The 19,258-nt window shown below is 35.7% G+C and overlaps 5 protein-coding genes across 5 annotated transcripts in view; 2 read left to right on the top strand and 3 right to left on the bottom strand.

Annotated features, from left to right (window-relative positions):
* The window catches only part of LOC106106825 (BCL-6 corepressor-like protein 1), a 6,763-nt gene extending 979 nt beyond the window's left edge, over positions 1-5,784 (bottom strand). The window contains exons 1-10 of the mRNA XM_013287484.1: positions 5,385-5,784; positions 4,347-4,710; positions 3,913-4,062; positions 2,609-2,815; positions 2,372-2,496; positions 1,642-1,849; positions 1,419-1,533; positions 988-1,245; positions 828-910; positions 462-717 (exon numbers count right to left, since the gene is read on the bottom strand). Of these exons, the coding sequence (XP_013142938.1) occupies positions 462-717; positions 828-910; positions 988-1,245; positions 1,419-1,533; positions 1,642-1,849; positions 2,372-2,496; positions 2,609-2,815; positions 3,913-4,062; positions 4,347-4,710; positions 5,385-5,624 (2,006 nt within the window). The 5' untranslated portion in view covers positions 5,625-5,784. The remainder of the gene's footprint in view (positions 1-461; positions 718-827; positions 911-987; positions 1,246-1,418; positions 1,534-1,641; positions 1,850-2,371; positions 2,497-2,608; positions 2,816-3,912; positions 4,063-4,346; positions 4,711-5,384) is intronic.
* A 260-nt stretch (positions 5,785-6,044) lies between these two features.
* Positions 6,045-7,119, top strand: LOC106107242 (BTB/POZ domain-containing protein KCTD5). The gene is made up of 2 exons (XM_013288014.1): positions 6,045-6,269; positions 6,353-7,119. The coding sequence occupies exons 1-2, from the start codon at positions 6,069-6,071 to the stop codon at positions 6,803-6,805; spliced, it is 654 nt and encodes a 217-aa protein (XP_013143468.1). The 5' UTR covers positions 6,045-6,068; the 3' UTR covers positions 6,806-7,119.
* Positions 7,120-7,208: 89 nt separating this feature from the next.
* On the bottom strand, positions 7,209-12,313 carry LOC106107241 (serine/threonine-protein kinase N). The gene is made up of 2 exons (XM_013288012.1): positions 10,744-12,313; positions 7,209-9,385 (listed from the first exon to the last, which is right to left on the bottom strand). The coding sequence occupies exons 1-2, from the start codon at positions 12,048-12,050 to the stop codon at positions 7,564-7,566; spliced, it is 3,129 nt and encodes a 1,042-aa protein (XP_013143466.1). The 5' UTR covers positions 12,051-12,313; the 3' UTR covers positions 7,209-7,563.
* A 361-nt stretch (positions 12,314-12,674) lies between these two features.
* LOC106106985 (glucose-induced degradation protein 4 homolog) lies at positions 12,675-14,364 on the top strand. The gene is made up of 4 exons (XM_013287649.1): positions 12,675-12,902; positions 13,125-13,292; positions 13,491-13,723; positions 13,868-14,364. Exons 1-4 carry the CDS (start codon positions 12,756-12,758, stop codon positions 13,929-13,931), a joined length of 612 nt encoding a protein of 203 aa, XP_013143103.1. The 5' UTR covers positions 12,675-12,755; the 3' UTR covers positions 13,932-14,364.
* Positions 14,365-15,255: 891 nt separating this feature from the next.
* Positions 15,256-19,258, bottom strand: part of LOC106107429 — a 31,981-nt gene continuing 27,978 nt past the window's right edge. Inside the window, exons 3-5 of the mRNA XM_013288281.1 lie at positions 18,079-18,411; positions 17,473-17,667; positions 15,256-17,369 (exon numbers count right to left, since the gene is read on the bottom strand). Coding sequence (XP_013143735.1) covers positions 16,248-17,369; positions 17,473-17,667; positions 18,079-18,402 — 1,641 coding nt within the window. The 5' untranslated portion in view covers positions 18,403-18,411 and the 3' untranslated portion in view covers positions 15,256-16,247. The remainder of the gene's footprint in view (positions 17,370-17,472; positions 17,668-18,078; positions 18,412-19,258) is intronic.

The following is a 19,258-nucleotide window of genomic DNA, read 5'->3' as shown; positions in this document are numbered from 1 at the left end:
GACACCTGCAATACAATATATATTTAATAAAAGTTTTTTTTTATTTTTTATATAAAATAGCTGTAAACTGCGACTCGGTCTGCACTGAATTAAAAAAAATGTTAGATATCGTATGTGTTCTTCCAGACTATGTTCTACATTTATACCAAATTTCATCGAGACCCGTTCAGCCGTTAAGGAGATTCTTCTAACAACCATCGATCCACCCCTTAATGTAAACACTTGCATTTATAAAGTTAATAAAATAGTAAGAATTTCATCACATAGTCGAATTGTATAGAAATGCGAAAATGTTTACCCAACCCACCCTTGTTTACCCAATTTTTCTTTCTCAATTTTTACTAACATTTATTTTGTAGAAAAAGAACAATGTGAGTTGGTTTGAGTTGGTGCGGGGATGCTGTGAGTTGATGTGAGGTGGTGTAAGTTGGTGTGAGGTGGTTTGAGCTGGTGTGAGTTAGTGTGAGTTGGTTTGAGTTGGTTTGAGGTGGTGTGAGTTGGTGTGTAGTGGTGTGAACGTGCAATTCACCAGGTCGTCCATCTGCGCGGTGAGGTGGTGCACCTTCCAGCCGTCTGCGCTGGCGAGCACGTGGCGCTGGCTGGCGATGGCGAGGATGTCGCGCGCGCGCGGCTCGCGGCGGCGCACGTCCGCCGGCCGCACGAAGTGCAGCGCCGTGCCGCGCCACCCGCACACGTACCCCGACCCCAGCTGCGGACCTGCGACAATACCTACTTTATTACAACTGAACATTTAACAGTGGTAAAGGCAGCTTTAACAAAAAACGAAGACTTCACAGCTATTAAATATTTACACGAGTTTTACTTACGCTTGGGAGGGTTGGCGGGGGGCGGTGGCGTGGGCGGAGCGTCCTCCGTCGTCAACTCGCACTGCCGCACCTCATTACTCAACCTGCAATGGTTATAATTCGTATCACATCGATTGTAATCAGTTATCAGTTAAATGAAAAGGTTCATTTATGTTGTTACATTTGCTTCCTAGGCTTCTTGCGCGGCGAGAGATCGGGTGTGTGCGTGGGCGCGGGTGCGATGGCGAGCTGCGCGTGCTCGGTGTCGTCGTGCGGCGGCGAGGAGGCGGCCGACATGGTGGTGGAGCCGGAGCCGGGGCCGCGCGCGCCCGCCGGCACGTCCTCCCAGCCGGGCGCGCCGCCGCTGGTAACCTCGCGGTACACGCCCAAAGCGAAAGTGCCGCCGCTCGCCAGATAGCTACTGATCTTTGACGGTGAACTGCAAATATAATTGTTACATATCATACTGACTGTGTCTGAAAATTCAACCCTAATAATATATTTTGAAAAATACCCCGTCATTAGCCTCAGTCTATGGATTTAAAATACTGCACATATTTAACAAACCAATTAATTGTTTTTGTATATATATATTTGACAATAATTTTTTACCCATCAATATCTCGTTTTCTTAGTATAGAAGGTCTGGGCAGGATGGTGGAGGCGGCAAGAGAGGTGGCCAGCTGTCGCGCCTCATTCACACTCTGTCCGCTGTTCACAACGCTTACTATACAAACAGAACACATTATTAAGCACAAAACAAAAAAAAATATATCCATTTTAAATTGCTAAAGAAAATTCAGGAACAATATTGTAATAAATAATTGATGCAAACCTTGTACTGCGGCCTGGTTGTGGTTGTATGGTGTGAGGGGGCGCGGCAGCTGCTGCACCTGGTGTAGCAGCTGCGGCGCGTGCTGCTGCTGCTGCTGCTGCTGGTGCGCGACGTGCTGCTGGCTGCCGAGCGGCACCTCGTAGTACAGCTGCGAGGGCGCGCTGTTGCCCACCACACCGCGCACGCCAACATTCGCAACGCTGACAACCTAACAGAATAAAATTAATGCACAATGAAATGGTGCTTAATGAAAACTATTAGCTACAAGCGGTCGCCCGCAAACTTCATTTGCGTGGAATTGACAAAAATAGTCGTCTATAACATTCCCGTGTGCATCTACTTTTTACCAGCTACCTCCAGTCAAAGTCCCGTCCAAGTAGGTCCACATGCTCCAGAGATAACGGTCCGGTCGCCATTTAAATATCGCGAAATTAAGAAAAAATGTAGCCTATGATATGCCCGTCTAAGTCAGCTACCCCTCAGTGAAAGTTCGGTCGAAATCGGCCCAGCCGTTTTGGAGGTTACCCGGAACAAATGCAGCTTGCGGAAAGACAGACAGACAAACATTTTTTAAATGCGATTCGATTCGTTATCAGCAATGCAAATTCACCATCTTCCCGAAATCTGGAATTGTTCTTTTTATACTACAAACAAACACTCCAATGTACATGTTACATGCTACATGCTTACATGTTTAGATATAGATATAGATGAAAAGGAAATAGCTTACCTTAGTAGGTTGGTAGCTTCTTTGCAATAGCGGCAGGGGGCGCGGCGCAGTGCTCGTCGATATGGGAGTGGGCGTGGGCGCGCGCGGCGCCGCCCCACGCACCGCATTTGATATCACTCCGCTGGCTGTTGAGCATGATAAATAATTAAACTGACGCACTCAGGGTCGCACTTAGTGTACATTTAATATGAGAATTTTACTCTAAGTAATCAATGGTAAGAAATTTAAATATCTTACAAGTAAGTATGGAGCTGGTTGTCAAAGTGATGATAGAGGAGTGCGGAGATTGGCTGGGCTGCGGTGTGGGCGTCGACACTGGCGTGGGCGTGGGCGAGGCCGCGGGAGGCGTAGACGTGGGCGTGGGCGCGCGGGAACGGGACCCTAGCCCGCGTCCTTGGTACACTAGCGCATTACGATTTTTCCCACTCGACCATGCACCGCCACCTGCAAGCATGGATACATTTTATAATGTTACAGTTAAACTGAAAATTTATATGACCAAACTTTTAGAAATAATGAAATCTATATTGGAGCATTTATCCCTTTGGGCCCACGTGACATCATCCTTCTCAATACAAAAACTGTTCTTATCAAGGCAGAAGTACACAAGGCCACATACCTTAATTTGTAACCTTTTTGTATATTTGATGTTGGACAGTTTAATTACTTGGGCCGACAGATAATAATGCCGCGGTGGTAACGGCTACGTTGTTGGTCTCCCTGCAAGGGAGGTACCTACCACCGCTCAAGGGCTCCGGCACCGAGCCCACGGCTGGCGACTGAGCGCCGCCTGTTCCGCCGCTACTCTACACCGATGATGGTGTGAGATGAGTCCAAACGCACTGAGCGCCCACCCATCCATGAATCCGGTGAAGATTTACAACACCTTGGTTGCAGGGCAGCCAACGGCATATAAAAAAACTTATGAGATGAACTTTATCACATGCAAGTTCACTGGTACACTTGTCTGCTTACAAAGTATACTGTCATAAGCAGGATATAAAAAAAGTTACATGATTGCACATATGTTACCGGCACTAAACAAGTTATTTTGTTCTTTCCCTTTCCAAAAGAAGTATGTATTGATTGTAGTAAAAATAACTTAGGAAGGCACTTAGATAGAAATAAGAATATTTCTTTAATAAAAAAAAGTATTAAACCCAAAACAAGAATTAATTATTGTCACTTTTAGCTATCTGTGGTAATTTAAGTTCTAAATAAACTTTGTCATGCAATGTATGTTGTCTACTCTATGACATTGAAATGTCAATAGTTTAATAAAAATGTAAACATTATATGTATCTTTTAAGTATTATCTATTGAATTATAGTAATATTGGAATTACATTCAAAGTTAGTTTGATTATATAAACATTATGCTTTGTTTTTAAAAATCCTATTTGTTGTTTGGCAAAACATTTATTTTTTAATTTCTGTGACTTCTTAACTTAACTCTGTTAACCTTGTAAACATTTGAATTCAATACAAACAATTCTTTCCAAGTGTATAATATTACTTTTAAACATAACACATTATCCTTACCTTGATTACCGGCAGATTGTGAGGCAGCTATGGGTGTTACTGGACGCACTGCCAGTGAGGCTCCAGCGGCCAGACCTCTTGGCACATGACTTGTCACTGCTTTGCTCACTAACACACTACTTGCTGTACTCACATTTACACTTGATAGTACTGAAAAAGAAAATATCTCTTAATTTAATAACATTGTGTTTAATACCAATAAAACCAATACATTGCTTTTGGGTTTAAATTATAGATACTTTTAACTTTTTAAAATTTGCAGTGATGTAGATAATAGGCTGATGCTTCCAGCATTTCATAGGCTATTGTTTAATTTTTTTTACATCATAGTCACAGACAACAGCAAGTAACAAAATAAAACAATAAATGTAATTCATGTCCTATGGAATCTGTTAACTGATAGTCATCATAAAATAGAAGCTAATCTAACTTACCTGGTCTATTATGAGGTAAAGGAGGTAGCACTCGCACACTTGGAGGTATTGTTCTAACAGAAGAGCTGACAACCAAATTGCCAGATCCACTCACAAGTTGTCCGCCAACATTAAGCACTTGTGTTCCACTAATTGATGATGCTACACTTGATTGTATATTAGAGACAGCGCTACTGGAGTTAGAAACTTGTGCAGACAATTGGCTTCCTTGACTAATTATTTGTGTGCCTGGACTTATGATACCGCTGGAGTTTATTATCTGTGATTGGGTTATAATCTGTGACGTCTGTCCTAATAACTGTGAGCCTTGGCTTATTATTGGGGTACCTTGGAATATTGGTGGCCCACTTACTATCATCTGTGGCTGTAACATAGAATTGAACATTTCTTAAGTATTGATCATTATTTGTTTTAGTAAGCTAGAGCTGGATTATTTTTTAAATGTAAGATAGATTAGTCATTGAAAACTAAAGTGTGATGTAGATATAAGGTTATAAAAAGCAATCAAAAGTATATATGCAAAATTCTGAAGGTCAAGAAAATTTGATTCTGGGGCATACAAAGGTGAAAGTGGCATTTGGCATCTAGTTTAGTAGCAGTTCATATAGTAGAAAAACTATAAATTTTAAAAATCCAGTGATTTAAGAATGTTGAAACAAGATTTATAATAGGATTTGAAGTCTTTGTTTATTTGAATTATGAGATACAAAAGAAATACTATATAAAAGGTTATTTCAACAAAGGCTAAACTGGAGAAAGGCTAAGTTGGTTTAAGAAGCTTCTGTAGATATTTCTTGTTGTGTATTTGTAAACAATGTAAATATATGGATTGATTGATGTTAAGGATGCAGTTTGTTAGGAAATAGGTTTGTGGTTGTGCAAAAGAGCTCGTAGTTTTTGCCAACCATCATTTTTGACGCGCATTATGATAATGTGACTTGGTTTTACTCGATAAAACTAAAATTGAATGTAACATTACTGTTGGAGCGATTAACATTGTAATATTAGAATAGTAAAATGTTAAAAATAGATAATTACCTGAGATGAGACGCCAGGAGTTATAATTTGTGCAGTTGAACGCATTAAGCCAACAGAGCCAGCGTGAGTTATTAATTGACCGGACCCTGATGTTTTTGTTTGACCAGTAATTAAATGAGCCATTTTCACTTCTGTATTGGACATGCTCTTAACTATAGTAATCTTTTGTGGTGCAAGATCTATTGGATACATTTTTCCAGTTGAGCTTGATCTGTCGTTTTCTATATTGTTGCTCATCATGATTTTCTAGAATTACTTTATGAAAGGAACATTCTATCTAAACACATTCTACAATATGTCTTTACTAAGTTACCTCAAAGCTAAATTGTGTTATAAAGGAATTTCCAAAATAAAAATTCGAACTTTCTGTGACGGACGAAAGTAAGCTTTCCATAGACAATGAAAAAAGATTCAATAAACAAGAAAAAAAAATCTAAACACCACAGAATATAAATTTTAAAGTAAAAAAAAAAATTAATACCTTCCAATATTCCTACAATATCAGGTCGTTGTTTACAGGGCATCTATTTTATCAAATAACTGAAGACCTTACATATACCAAGTTCATCATAATAATTTGGATTTGGTTGAGAGTAAAATTTACTTTTAATGACTTAAACAGTAAAGTTGACGTCAACGTACAAAAATGCTCTATGCAAGATTTTTTGTCTATACTTTCCAACCATGGCGGACTCGATGTGTGATGGCGATTATTTAAAAGAAAATACACAAAAATTTAACAATGAAAGACGAAGTAGTAAACAATGGGTTAAACTAAACGTTGGCGGAACTTACTTCTTAACTACAAAGACAACATTGTCAAGAGACCCAAATTCGTTTCTTTATCGATTGGTGCAAGAGGACAGTGACTTAATTTCAGACAGGGTTAGTATGATTTTGGTTCTGTTTACATCATACGTTTTAATTGATACTTTTGGTCATAAATAATATAAAGACGTGTGTTCCAGGATGAAACCGGAGCATATTTAATAGATAGAGATCCAACGTATTTTTCACCAGTTTTAAATTATCTTCGACACGGCAAACTCGTTATCAATAACGACATTGCTGAGGAGGGAGTTTTGGAAGAAGCTGAATTTTATAACATTACTGAACTCATCAGATTAGTTAAGGAAAGAATATGTTTGCGGGAACGACGGCCACTGAAAGACTCTAAAAAGCATGTCTACAGAGTATTACAATTCCACGAAGAAGAGTTGACACAAATGATGTCGACTTTGTCAGACGGATGGAAGTTCGAGCAGTTGATAAATATTGGCTCGCAGTACAATTATGGCAATGATGAGCATTCTGAATTTCTCTGTGTTGTAAGTAGAGAATGTGGAAATTCTTTGAACAGCAATGATATTGAGCCAACAGATAGGGCTAAGGTGCTCCAACACAAAGGCTCAAGGATGTGAACCTTACATGAATTCATATTTGAGACTTAGTTCTGTGTGTGAGTTGTGTACATAGTGTGAACTTTATGTTAATTTCAACTCATATTTGAAATTGTACTTTTAAAATTCTTTTTTTTTTCACTTTAAAATAATGTTCAGATTAGTTAAAAACTGTATTGTATATTGTCTTTAACTAAAATTATGTATTTGGAGAAAATACTCAGTTAAGTTAATACTGGTAATATTTTTAAATTCATTAAATTAAATTGTTATAAACTTACTGTTGTAAATAGATATCTTCTCCTCGAAGGTGTTATGTTATTGTGCTCATTTTCTACTTAAAGATATTAAGTCATTATAGATTTAGTTAAAAAAATAATGACAGCGTTTAATGATAACTTTATTTAAATGAATAAGTAAACAATTGACTGAAAACGTAAAGATTTATTTGACACGCCTTTTCTTAACAATAATCATTATATTCTAAGTTATTCAATTTTATAACTACATAAACATGATGTTTAAAAAAATAAAGATTAGCATTATTTAAAACTTACGGTCTTAAATTACACAATTTCAATAATTATAAAATATTGCATTTAACTGCATTACATACAAGTTAAAATGAGTATCTCTTCAGACACCCTTACATAGTATCAATTAGATAGATATCAAAATACAGAAATTCACTCAGTTTTGTAAGGCAAAGGGGGTTTATAGTTTTTAAAATAATGAAACTATACTATATATTAATAATAACAACTTTACTTGCTTGCTGCCTAGCACCAATCTGCCATATATGTAAAGTCTTGGAACAGTTTATGATCTGTAGCACTTAGTGGGCGTGGCTCTTTTGGTGGGGTCAGTAACGGTGCTTCAGAGGTAAACTCACTATCGAAGTTACTTACATCTTCTAAGTTGTTTATAGTTGGCACGAATGGCGGCTTCACTTTGCGAAGAAGCAATTGCTCCCAGTTAACGTTACGGAAAAATGCTTGTTTTTTAACATCTTCTGCATCCCTTTCGGATGAACCTAAACGTCTTTCTGGATTTTTCCTTAATAAACGGCGCATTAATGCTATAGCTTCTAGAGATAAAGTTCTAGGATAACGAATTTCATCATTAACAATTGAATCAAAGACTTCACCTTCGTCCTCCCCAGGGAATGGCGATTCGCCGACTAACATTTCGAATATCAAAACGCCAAGACCCCACCAATCAACTGCTCTTGTATAAGAGGTTTCTGTTAACACTTCAGGTGCTAAAAATTCTGGAGTGCCACAGAATGTTCCAGTACGATCTCCCCATCCCATTCCTTCTTTACACAAACCAAAATCAGCAATTTTAACATATCCTTCGGTATCAAGCAGTAAATTATCTAATTTTAAATCCCTATAAATAATATTATTTTCGTGTAAATACTGTAGGCCTAATACTACACAAGCTGCATAAAACACTGCCCTAGGTTCTGTGAAAACATCAGTATGAATGTGCATCATAAGATCACCTCCTGCAGCATATTCCATTACAAAGCAAACATGTTGTTCTGTCTGGAAACATGCAAACAAATTCACCAAAAATGGGTGTCTTATAGCATTAGCTACCTCAAAAATCCTTTTCTCGGATAAAAGGGAATCTACTTCATCCCTAGCAATTATATCACTCTTCTTTAAAGCTTTGATTGCGAAATATTCATTAGTAGGTTTGTACTGTGATAAGATTACTTTCCCGAAATGGCCCCTTCCCAGGACACTAAGGAGTCTGAAACTTTCCATGGACATTTCGCCAGACTGTCTCCTAGAATCTATTTCTTTGCCTAGCGTTTCAATAACAGAAGACGAACGAGAAGACGACAACCTCATATTACTAGTAATTTCAACAATCTGATCTTCATTACTTGGATATTCCAAAACAAGTTTAGGGGATGGTGATGGTGGATATTCAACTAATGGTGTGTTGCATGATGGTGTTTGTGGGTCTTTTGGAACATAATTATCCCTGGTGTATGAATCTTCTAAAAATGCAAATGCTTCCTGTAGTTCTTTTTCCATTCGAAGTGTTGAAACATTAGGGGGAGGGTGTAAAGGCAGACTCGGTTTCGGAGGGGGCGTGATAGGCACTTGAGGTGCAATTGGAGTAGCAGGTAAGCCGAGTGGTCTCACACCTGCCATGCCAACAAAGGTAGCATTTGGATTTTCAATCTCCTTGCTGTCAATAGAAGGTGGCTCATAAATATGTTGCTGGGGTTGACTTATATGGGCTGACTGGATATTTTGAATAGATGGTGATGAACGTTTTAAAAGTCGGCCCAGTATAACGGCTGGAATATGCATTTCGCCATATGGACGTGGAATATTCTTTCCCTGCTGTTTAATTATCTTTCTTTGACGCTGCAGTTTTGGTTTTCTCGAAATTATTGGATTCAAGAACTTAATTTCTGCAAACAAAAGGCCTTGAGGTTCAAGTTCTAAAGCCATTCCATGTCGAATGTCGTCAATGAATTCTTCCAATCGCAAAAATTTGACTCCACACAGACCACGCCAATCTTTCCAGTGAACACCTATTTCAAGTTCTCTTGATTTATCCAGCTTAATTGTGAATCTGGAAAATTTAAAGGTTCAAATAAAGAAAAACATATGTCTAAATGCATTTAAAATACTAGAAACATCAATAAGAAAACAAACAATAAGAAAAAATAATTGACCTTAATAACTATCTGATTGTTGCCAATGTTAAAATCAGTGGTCATATAACATTTTTTTGTGATACAGATTCAGTAATCTCTAAAAATCTGTTGAAACATATTTTTCATGTTTATTGGTGTGATTTAGTTTCTATATTTAAAATTAACTAATCTTGCTTTGTTCTCAATAGACAAAACACCGAAGAGTTGCAGTGAATAATGTTCATGTTTTGTAAATAAAATGTACATTATGTTTTACTCCACGAAGCAGTTTTACAAAAATTTATTATAGCAATTAAGTCATGAAATAATTTTTTATGGCTTATAGTCTAAGGCACATATGTGGCTCATAAATAAAAAAAATTGTCTAAATAATAAGCAGATAGTTAAAATCCACCAATAGAAAACTTTCTCATTCTAAGGTATTTAACAAGGAGTTTAACAAAATGAGGTAGGTAGGTAGGGTTGGTGTTTGTTCTTATTAGATATTTCTTATAAGAATACTAAAAAGCATCAAAGTTTATAGTTAAAGTAGATTTATATCCGTTTCAGATGAAATTATAAATGAAATAATAGTCAAAAAGGTGAAAATATAAGCAATATTAAGTATAACTACATAGTACTATATATAAAGTTATATTAGGTACATATAGGTACCATAAAATTGCTTGTGTGTCAGGTGTCTTAGTCATTATATAAATATGTAAGTATGGCCTACAGATAAGATTAGGTGAGTAATCATACAAGTTGGAGATTACATTTCAAGGGAAGGGGGAATATTAGTACAACCCACTATGTTTATAGTAACTGCATAACTATAAAATAAATGTTTTTTCATTATAATACCCATTAAAAATTACATTGCAATAAAATACATTAAATGTAGTTAAAAATTGAAAGTGCATTTTATTGAGCAATGCATGTAGAAATCAATGATGCAAGATTCAATACTGTTACACAAAAAATGTCTCGAAATAAAACAGTGGTTTTACTTTTAAAAGTTATGAAATATTGAGGTTTAATGTTAACCCTATAGGTATCAAAATATAATATAAAACCTTGACTTTATTTTATTTAATCCAATTACACTGACAATATTTAATATGGTTTATAATGAAATCTTATGGTTTCTGATCTTGCCAGTAGCACATTACAATTATAGTATCAATTTCTTTATATAGAATGGCTACATTGTAAACCAATTAGAAAACAAAAAATATACTTACCTGTCTAGTTGGGATGATATGTTATTCAGATATTTTAATGAATGCCTTACCTCTGATCCCAAGCCTGTTGAGAACATGGCCGCCAACTTGTTTGAGCCACTGTATGATTGTCCAATTTTAGGACAGCCATAATTTCATTACTTGTATCTTCTTTAATGCTGTATGTGTACTTCATAGAATTACGAATTGTGACACCCTTTACAAAGGACTTTAAGTCAGAAGGGCTGGCCAATGGATCACGTCTGCTGCGGCCGGGCACCTCCTCCAAAAGATCTTGACAACCCATTAACCTTACCTCAAGGGTACCAGTAACTTGTACACAAGGACTAATCATGGGTGTTGGAGACATAAACTGAGCTCTTGATCCTCCGCCCCAAGATAAGCTAACATATCCTGGGCTTGAGCCAGTACTGCGTAACTCATGTCCTAATTCAATAAATGCAGGACTCTCCACTGGTAGTTCTTGACGGCGCATGTCTAAGGATAAGCGTAATAAATCCAATTTTTGCGATGATTCCAGAAGACTTGTCTGGGCTTCTTGCAGTGCTTTTTTATCTGTCACCTTTTTATCACTTTGCAATAATCTGATAGCATTCTTAGATCCTTCAACAACTGCAGCCTCTATGCGTAAACGATTCCTCAGCTCTGCTATCCTTTCATCGAGCAATGGATCTACTCCACTCATATCGGAGGTTCTGCCATCACCATTGGCACCAGCACTATCCTCCTTTTGCTGTTTACACATTTTGGATATACGTAACTTAAGATATTCAATTTTATCTTTAGAATCAGCAAGCATCTGATGTGCCTCTGCCAATAGCTTTTTATCACGGGATTGGTTACTACTGCTTATGCTTTGAATCATGTTTTCTGCACCTTGTTTTACCTTTAGTTCAATATTCAACTGTTTTTCAAGTGAGGCCAGTTTGCGGTCTGCAGTCCCTTCGCCCAGCTGCCGCTGCTGCTGCGCTGCCTCCGACGCCAAGATGATTTCTTCATCATAAGATAAGTCCTCGGGAGAGGTGGGAGTAGATTGACCTCGGGAGAGAAGTAACTGGGATTCCAGTTCTTGTAAATCTGATTTGAGTTCATTTAGTTTTATATTAGCCTTTTTCACAATATTTGCTACGTCAGAAAGTGATTTTCGATCAGTTGCCACTTCACGGAGTTTCTCCGCGCCTTCTTTTATCTTCAACTCTTTACGTATCTCTCTACGTATGACATCCTTGAGTTCCTCCAACTTAGACGGCAATGCTATTTCTGGAATACATTCCGTCTTAATTCCATATTTGATACCAAGTTCATAAAGGACAGGGTGTCGAATATAATCGCCGTGATAATAACCTGGCTCTGCCATAATTGAGGATGCACAGAGTAACGTCAGTTAACCATAATTATGTGAGAAAATATCGCGACTATTGCTTTTTGATCACAAAAGGTACACAGAAATATGGCGCTTAGGAATACTTATGCTTTGCACAACTATATAAGAAATCATGATGTTACAGCAACGATTATAAAAACATTTGTTAAATTAAACTACAAAACAAAACAATTTATAAACAAGATGTTCGGTCAACGAAACCAACGAAACGATGAAACCCTACCATTATATTAATACCATAGATTTGTAGATGACGTATACCAGATAAAATTATTGCACCTGATTCCAATGAATTTTTATTCTTTTAATTATTTTCCTAAGTTTTACACTTGTTGCTGTTTTATTTAGTTTTATTTCATAAGTTAAATTAAAATCTAACCAATCTTAAAAGCTTATAATGGTTTTTAAGTTTTTATGTGTTGTTCTTTGTATTTGGATATGCTGTTAAGAAGTTAAAAACATTTTTCAATGAAGTCAATATTGGTAAATCAATTAAAATAATATTTTTAAGATATTTTCAATATGGATACAGATAAGCTTTCATATAGAATTTAATGAAAATTAAACATGTCAAAGAAAAATGGAGAAAGATATTTATGAAAGCGATTGTCAAATTATCTGTCATCATTACATACAGTTTATTTTGTGTAAGTTAGGTCACCGTTTTAATGGAAAATAATGCCAGTTAAAGTTGATATAACTCCACCTCCCCCGGCAAACTCAAAACAACCCGGTGTAACAAAGTCATTACTATATAACGGATCAAAATTTCACGGTCATCAAGCATCCAAAGGAAACTCATACGAAGTCGAAGTAGTTTTACAGGTTAGTATTTTAAAACAAAATACGCAAATACAGAAAATCTGCTTCTTTGTATCTTGCGATTGTTTTTTATTATCCAATATGATATATATAACTTAATTTTAGGTTAGTAACTGAGGAAATACGTATGTTATTGTAAACAAATAACAAGATAAACATTCGAATGTGTGGTTAGAATGATAATAGTTTTGATGAATTAAATTATATAACTCTTTGTTATTTCAGCATGTTGATGAGGAAAATTCATATCTCTGTGGCTATCTTAAGATTAAGGGGCTAACAGAAGAATTTCCCACACTGACCACGTTTTTTGATGGCGAAATTATATCGGCTAAATATCCCTTCCTCACAAGAAAATGGGACGCTGATGAGGATGTTGATAGAAAACATTGGGTAAGCTTAATGTAAATATAAACTTTGTACCACAGTCATTGTTTGAAATGGATATTGTAGGAAGTTCTAATTAGAACACTTGTCATATTATTATCATTTATTCTACAATATGTATAGATGTAGCTGGTCTTATGTACTTTAACTGTATTACTTATCCTATGAAATGTTGTGTTGATAAATTTCATGTTTAAATTGCAGAGTAAATTTGACCTTTTTGTACCATATTTGAAGACATTTAATTCAGATTCATTTGACTATGACACACTTGAAAAAGCTGATTATGTATTTATGAGATGGAAAGAACATTTTCTTGTGCCTGACCATACAATCAAAGATATTAATGGTGCTTCATTTGCTGGTTTCTATTATATATGCTTCCATAAGTCTGCTGCCACAATAGAGGGTTACTATTATCATAGAAGTTCTGAATGGTAAGCTAATGTTAATTGTAATGTTTTTATAGTTATAAGTCATAGTTTATAGGTATGTGGTAAGAGTCTTTTCATGACTGTTAGTTTTTTTTATGTTTATAAATTTATTTTATGTTGCCATATTGAGTATTTAATAATTTTCAGGTATCAATCTTTGACTTTAAGTCATGTCCCGGAACACAGCATCCAAATTTATGAGTTCAGATGAGATCACAAAATGGAAACTTTCAAATTTGGATGGATATTTGTTTCCGATAGTACTTACATATTATTAAGTTGTAATTTCATGATATATTCAAAAAGACAAAGTATCAATGTTAAGTTTGTAACAAGAGGCTGGGTGTTTAAATAGAGATTATACTCTGAACAAAAAAGCCCAGTAAATATTTCCGATACTCTTCTTTACAATAAAATCCAAGCTGTTCTTGCATATACTTCAGGTAGAAAATTTATATACATATGTAGAATTTTATATGTTATTGTGCAACAATGCAATGCCACACTAAAGAGTAAATTTTTAAGCATAAGGCTATTTAGTGAAATTTTTGTGTCACCAAGATATCTTAAGTATTTTCATTGTGATATTTTGTACAAAATATTTACTCGTAAGGTTAATACTTAGTTTTGTAAAATGTTGACACTGAATATTAGAAAATAATTTAATTTCGTTTATTTTTTTATATTGTATAGCTGGCTATTAAAATGTGTTATGCAAAAAAAAATCAGATTGTAAATTATATCATGGTCTTGATTATTACTTGATGTTTTAATTATTTTTATTGACATACAATTTTATATATCACAATTGTTTACATTATGTTTGTATGTGTTGTATGTTTGGGTTATTTTAAGCTTGAGCCTTGATGTATATGCAAGACCAGAGAATCTCATATATGTGAACAATGTTGTTTATCATATGTAGCTCTAATAGTTCATACTCTTAGTAAGAAAATGTTTTTTTTTCCAATAAAATATCCAAAACTCATAAATGTGTTTTTTTCGCGAGTAAAATAAAAATACATTATATGATTTCATTTCAATCGTTTTAATATAACATTTATATTTACAATAAAATACTGGCATTGATATTTTTGATTATGTATTCATCAGTATGCAGAAAAAGTTTTTTAAAATACATTTTTTAGTTAAGATCAAGTTTCCAACATTGATATGGTTAATACTTATTCTATTTGTACAGAATAGTTAAAAATTGCAATAGTAGTTATAGTTTAGTTGCTCAAAAATCTTATTCAGGAATCAGTAGATGTACACAGTTAAAAATTATTTTATGAAACTGACATATCCAAAAATAGTAACAAATTGAAATAGTAAAAATATTTTATCTTTTAAGCTAAGAATACATGTGATACACTGGTTTAAAAATATTTATATTGTTTTGTTTAGATTGCATTATATTATTTTAAAATATTAGTTTCATCTCTGGAAAATTTAAGTAATATAATTTAGTATGTATTTGAATACTATATTTTAAGAATTGCTCTGAAAATATTTATTCACTTAGATATACATCTTACATATTAGTATTAAATAATTTTATTGTATAAGATACTAAAGACTTAAACTAAACTTTGGTGGGATCATTATATGGGTAATTATTCAGTTATTTTTGTTTCAATAAGGATTTAATTTTAATAACATTACAAAGAATATTTGAATATTCATAGTATGCATTACAAGACATTATTTTGCATAGAGATATGTAATAATTAAGTTTATGTGCATTGACAATAAGATTTGGCAAGTTTTTATCTAAAGCAAAATTGTTAAATCAAGAATTTTTTTTATAAAAATTAAAATAAAATAACTTGCATTGAGAAAGTTTTCATACTAGGCAGGTAGGTGGGTTGAATGATTCTAAATTCATTTTGATTGTATTGAAAATTCAAATAATAGAATACAAACCTATCTATATCTACATTGAAAAAGTAAAAAAAAGTATGCGTCCACAGCTCTATCTACAAGTAAGTACCTACTTTATAATAATAATCATTTCGATTATTATCTGTGGCAATCCCGCGCCGGTTACATTTGTACGACAACTAAATACGACAACACATTTTTGCATTAGGTACATTCGACTAATTCACAACAACAAATATAAAAAGCGAGAAAAATATACATCGTTAAAATAGACATAAATTAAATAATTATTGATACAACAATTTACATAATACAAAACAACGATAATACTATTAGAACAATTACATTTTTAGTTGCAATTAAACGCTTAATATGAAGAGTATTTACAAAAACTTATACAGCTAAGAAAATAATTAACTATGACTGTAATATTTGGCTTTGAAATAAATAAGCTAATATATTGAAAGCTATGGACGAAGAAGACGACACGAAGTTTCTAAGTTGACAATTGTTAACAAATATTAATTTTAAATGCAATTGTTTATTTGAGAGTTAATATTTGAGTTAAACATTTTCCCATAGCTTCCATTATATGTCGTCGGGTAACGTCAATTTTATCTACGATCGATGTTGGGAAAGCGATCTATCTCTTCGAAGTGCCTTCGCCGCTGAACCAATGTCTGAGACCGAGTAAGGTGTAAAGGTCTTGATCATTGGTGTGGGGTCGCATCGGACTAGCCTCGTGACGCGCCACTCTGTGAGGGTATCGATGAAGTCCGGAGTAGTTTTCACGCAGCCTCGGGTACAACTGAGAGTAGTCTGTGTAAGGATACGTGCGTGGCCGGAAATAATTATGGGGATAAGTGTGGTGATGTCGCCGTGGATTCTCGTGCATTGCATAAACCCCTCCAACGTGGCGCTGTCCCGGCCAGTAGTCTTGTACATTTTTGAAAGGATAGTCAGACTGTGGTGAACGTAAATGGTTTGGCCAAGAATATCTAAAGTATAGATTTTTAGTTGGATGGTTTTGTTGATGTTTTTCGTCATCCGATATCTGGTCTAGGGTCTTGACCGCTGTGTCCTCCGCCGGTTCTGCCGGTTTTGGTTTGTTACGTCGGTATTGAAGTTTCGTACGAGTACCCAAAATGCTGCTAGTTTCTTCTTTCGAGGAATTACTTTTGTCTTTAGCGAAATTGTCGTCAGTAGTAACTTCAGCGAATCGGCTTATTATCTTTATCGCTTCGCCAATGTCGGAGTAATCATGTTCTGGATTTAATTTAGAATTATCATTTTCCTTCTTCAATTCTGGCGAGTCTGTTTGTTTCGTTGCATTATTAGAGACTGTAGAGCTGCTTTCGATAGTTGTATCGTTGGGGGCATTTAATGGACTGTCAGTCGATGATGTTTCACTAGAATATTCAATTTCGTGTTCTGTTGGCAATTGTTGATTTTGATAAGAAGTATCGTATAATACGGGATCAACAGCTACGTGTCCAAAAACTTCTTCCTTCTGTCCGACGTCCGTGGAATTCAAAGTTTCTATTTCACTAGAATTGATCATAGGACTGTCACGCTTTGGTTTTTCGTGGTAGGCTAAGAAATTAGTGAGTGCGTTTTGGCTTACAACGTGGCTGCCTTTAGTACCAGTTGTATTGTTGTGACCTTGTTGGAGTTTCAGCAGTTCTAATTCAGCCTCTATACTGGCATCGTTTGTTTGTGCATCATCGCCTTTTTTGTCGATTTTCACGTAGTTGAGGTCCTGCCCCTGAAAACATATATTACACATATGTTAATATGTAATGATTTTTAAGTTATGGACTTGTGTAATAAACTTTTCTGTTCGTACGTTAGTATTTTAAAGCATTTACCGTGTCGCCTTGATCTTGAGATTGCAGAGGAGCTGCTTGCGCATCATAACCGATGGGTATAGAGAGCTGCAGAGGGCCCGGTTCTTCATCACCGTAGTCGTATTGCACATCGCTGCCACCAGGCGCCGATGTGAACAATGCATTTAGATGTTCAAGTAAGATGCGCTCGTGTTCATTTTTGTCGACGGTCACTACCTGTAAAGAAGATTGAATAACATTTAGTACATTAGCCTGAAATGAAAGTTTATAAGTTAAAGGAAGCTGCGAAGGCCGTGGCTTTTATTGTTTTAGAATAAATGCTAATTATTACTCATTAAATGTGGGGCCCATCAACCATCGTAAGAAACCATAAATTAACGATCTTAGTTGACATAATTACGCCAATCTACTCGTACCTTTACGACTTGATTACGATAATTATAGACTAAGTGGAATAGCTGGTCAGTTGTCGACAGCCACCATTTATATTAAATTCTTTTTCTATTTGCATTTTCAATATTTATTAGAAAATGAATGAGACATATTTAAATGACTTATCATATACTTCATTAATATCTGAAAATCAAGTATATCGTAGATACACATTATAATGGAAATAGCAATCACCTGAACACAGCCGTTCCGATCGAGTCGCTGTCCTTTGGGGCAGACGAGGGGAGTGATGAACAAGGATTTAGTTGTGATTCGTCTCGCGGGGGCGTTGGGGTTGCCGCTCTCGGGGCTTTGCAACCAGGACCGCCAGGCGAGCTCGGCGGCTTGTCGGTCGAGCGTGCGGGGTGGCGAGCGGGATGGCGCGCGGGGCGTCGCGGTGGGCCCTGGCGTCGCCGTCACCGGGGCCTCGGTCTGCGCCCCCGCTACGGCCTCCGCCTGGCCCTCCGCCGCGACCAGCGCACAGGACACAAGCAGTAACACGGTCCACGTGTACCACATCGCAAACACCTGACAAATATAAAAAAAGATGTATTATTATAAGTGTTTAGAAGTGCGTAGAATAAAATTCTAACATGTGTTGTAAAGTGGAAACTTTACTATAGATATAAACTGCGGAAGTGATAATGCAGATGCGAACTTCGTGCGACAGATACGACTTGGAAGCAGAAAAACAGCTGGTGATTTTATGTTTACAAATAAAACCATTAACTTCAAAACAAAACATTTATTTTCTCTAGCTAATTTAGCTGGCATCTTACATAACTCTTTTGTTTTGTGATCGGAGAATTTTGCAATAATTTTTATAATTTGTTTACATTTCTTACTGATCAGTGTTAATTAATTATGGATGAATTGTGGACAATCCATTAAAAAGTGTACTTCAAACTGGACTATCTGCAACATATCTTTGCATGTTCTCAAGGAGATAGGTGATAGATCGACTATGATCTAGAATTGTCACTGTCAATTAGATCAAGGTTCGGCCTTATCCATTAACTCAATGGCTCATTCATCCGAAGCCAGCGTCGGTAAGGGAACGTGTGCAATTTTTGATACGTAGACCGTTATTATATCTACTTTCAATTTCTATGCATCGCTGATTTGAATTCAACGACGCCTACTTACGTTAGTGAAAGAATGGTTAAGTAATTGTACTTTCATAAAAGGAATACAAGCAATCGTTACATGAAGTGTGTATTGGCTGAATCGTTTTGTTACATCAAACGTATCCACCAAAAGAATTTGATTGAGAAACTGATTAATAATAAGATTTTGTTACTTAGTAATAGATTCATCGAAGTAGAATATATGCTAACACTACCACCAAAAAATCAATCTAAATCAAATAGTCGTA

The sequence above is a fragment of the Papilio polytes genome, unplaced genomic scaffold (assembly GCF_000836215.1).
Source record: "Papilio polytes unplaced genomic scaffold, Ppol_1.0 DF822067.1, whole genome shotgun sequence".
NCBI lineage: Eukaryota > Metazoa > Arthropoda > Insecta > Lepidoptera > Papilionidae > Papilio > Papilio polytes.
Note: the sequence above shows the minus strand (reverse complement) of the source record. Positions and strands in the feature narration are given on the sequence as shown.

Coding starts and splice junctions, on each gene's coding strand:
- LOC106107241 (XM_013288012.1), bottom strand. CDS start 12,050: ATGGCAGAGCCAGGTTATTATCACGGCGATTATATTCGACACCCTGTC. Junction 9,386..10,743: donor CAACAGGCTTGGGATCAGAG/GTAAGGCATTCA, acceptor TAAATTTTCCAG/ATTCACAATTAAGCTGGATA.
- LOC106107242 (XM_013288014.1), top strand. CDS start 6,069: ATGGCGGACTCGATGTGTGATGGCGATTATTTAAAAGAAAATACACAA. Junction 6,270..6,352: donor GTGACTTAATTTCAGACAGG/GTTAGTATGATT, acceptor CGTGTGTTCCAG/GATGAAACCGGAGCATATTT.
- LOC106106985 (XM_013287649.1), top strand. CDS start 12,756: ATGCCAGTTAAAGTTGATATAACTCCACCTCCCCCGGCAAACTCAAAA. Junction 13,293..13,490: donor ATGTTGATAGAAAACATTGG/GTAAGCTTAATG, acceptor TTTAAATTGCAG/AGTAAATTTGACCTTTTTGT. Junction 13,724..13,867: donor TATCATAGAAGTTCTGAATG/GTAAGCTAATGT, acceptor AATAATTTTCAG/GTATCAATCTTTGACTTTAA.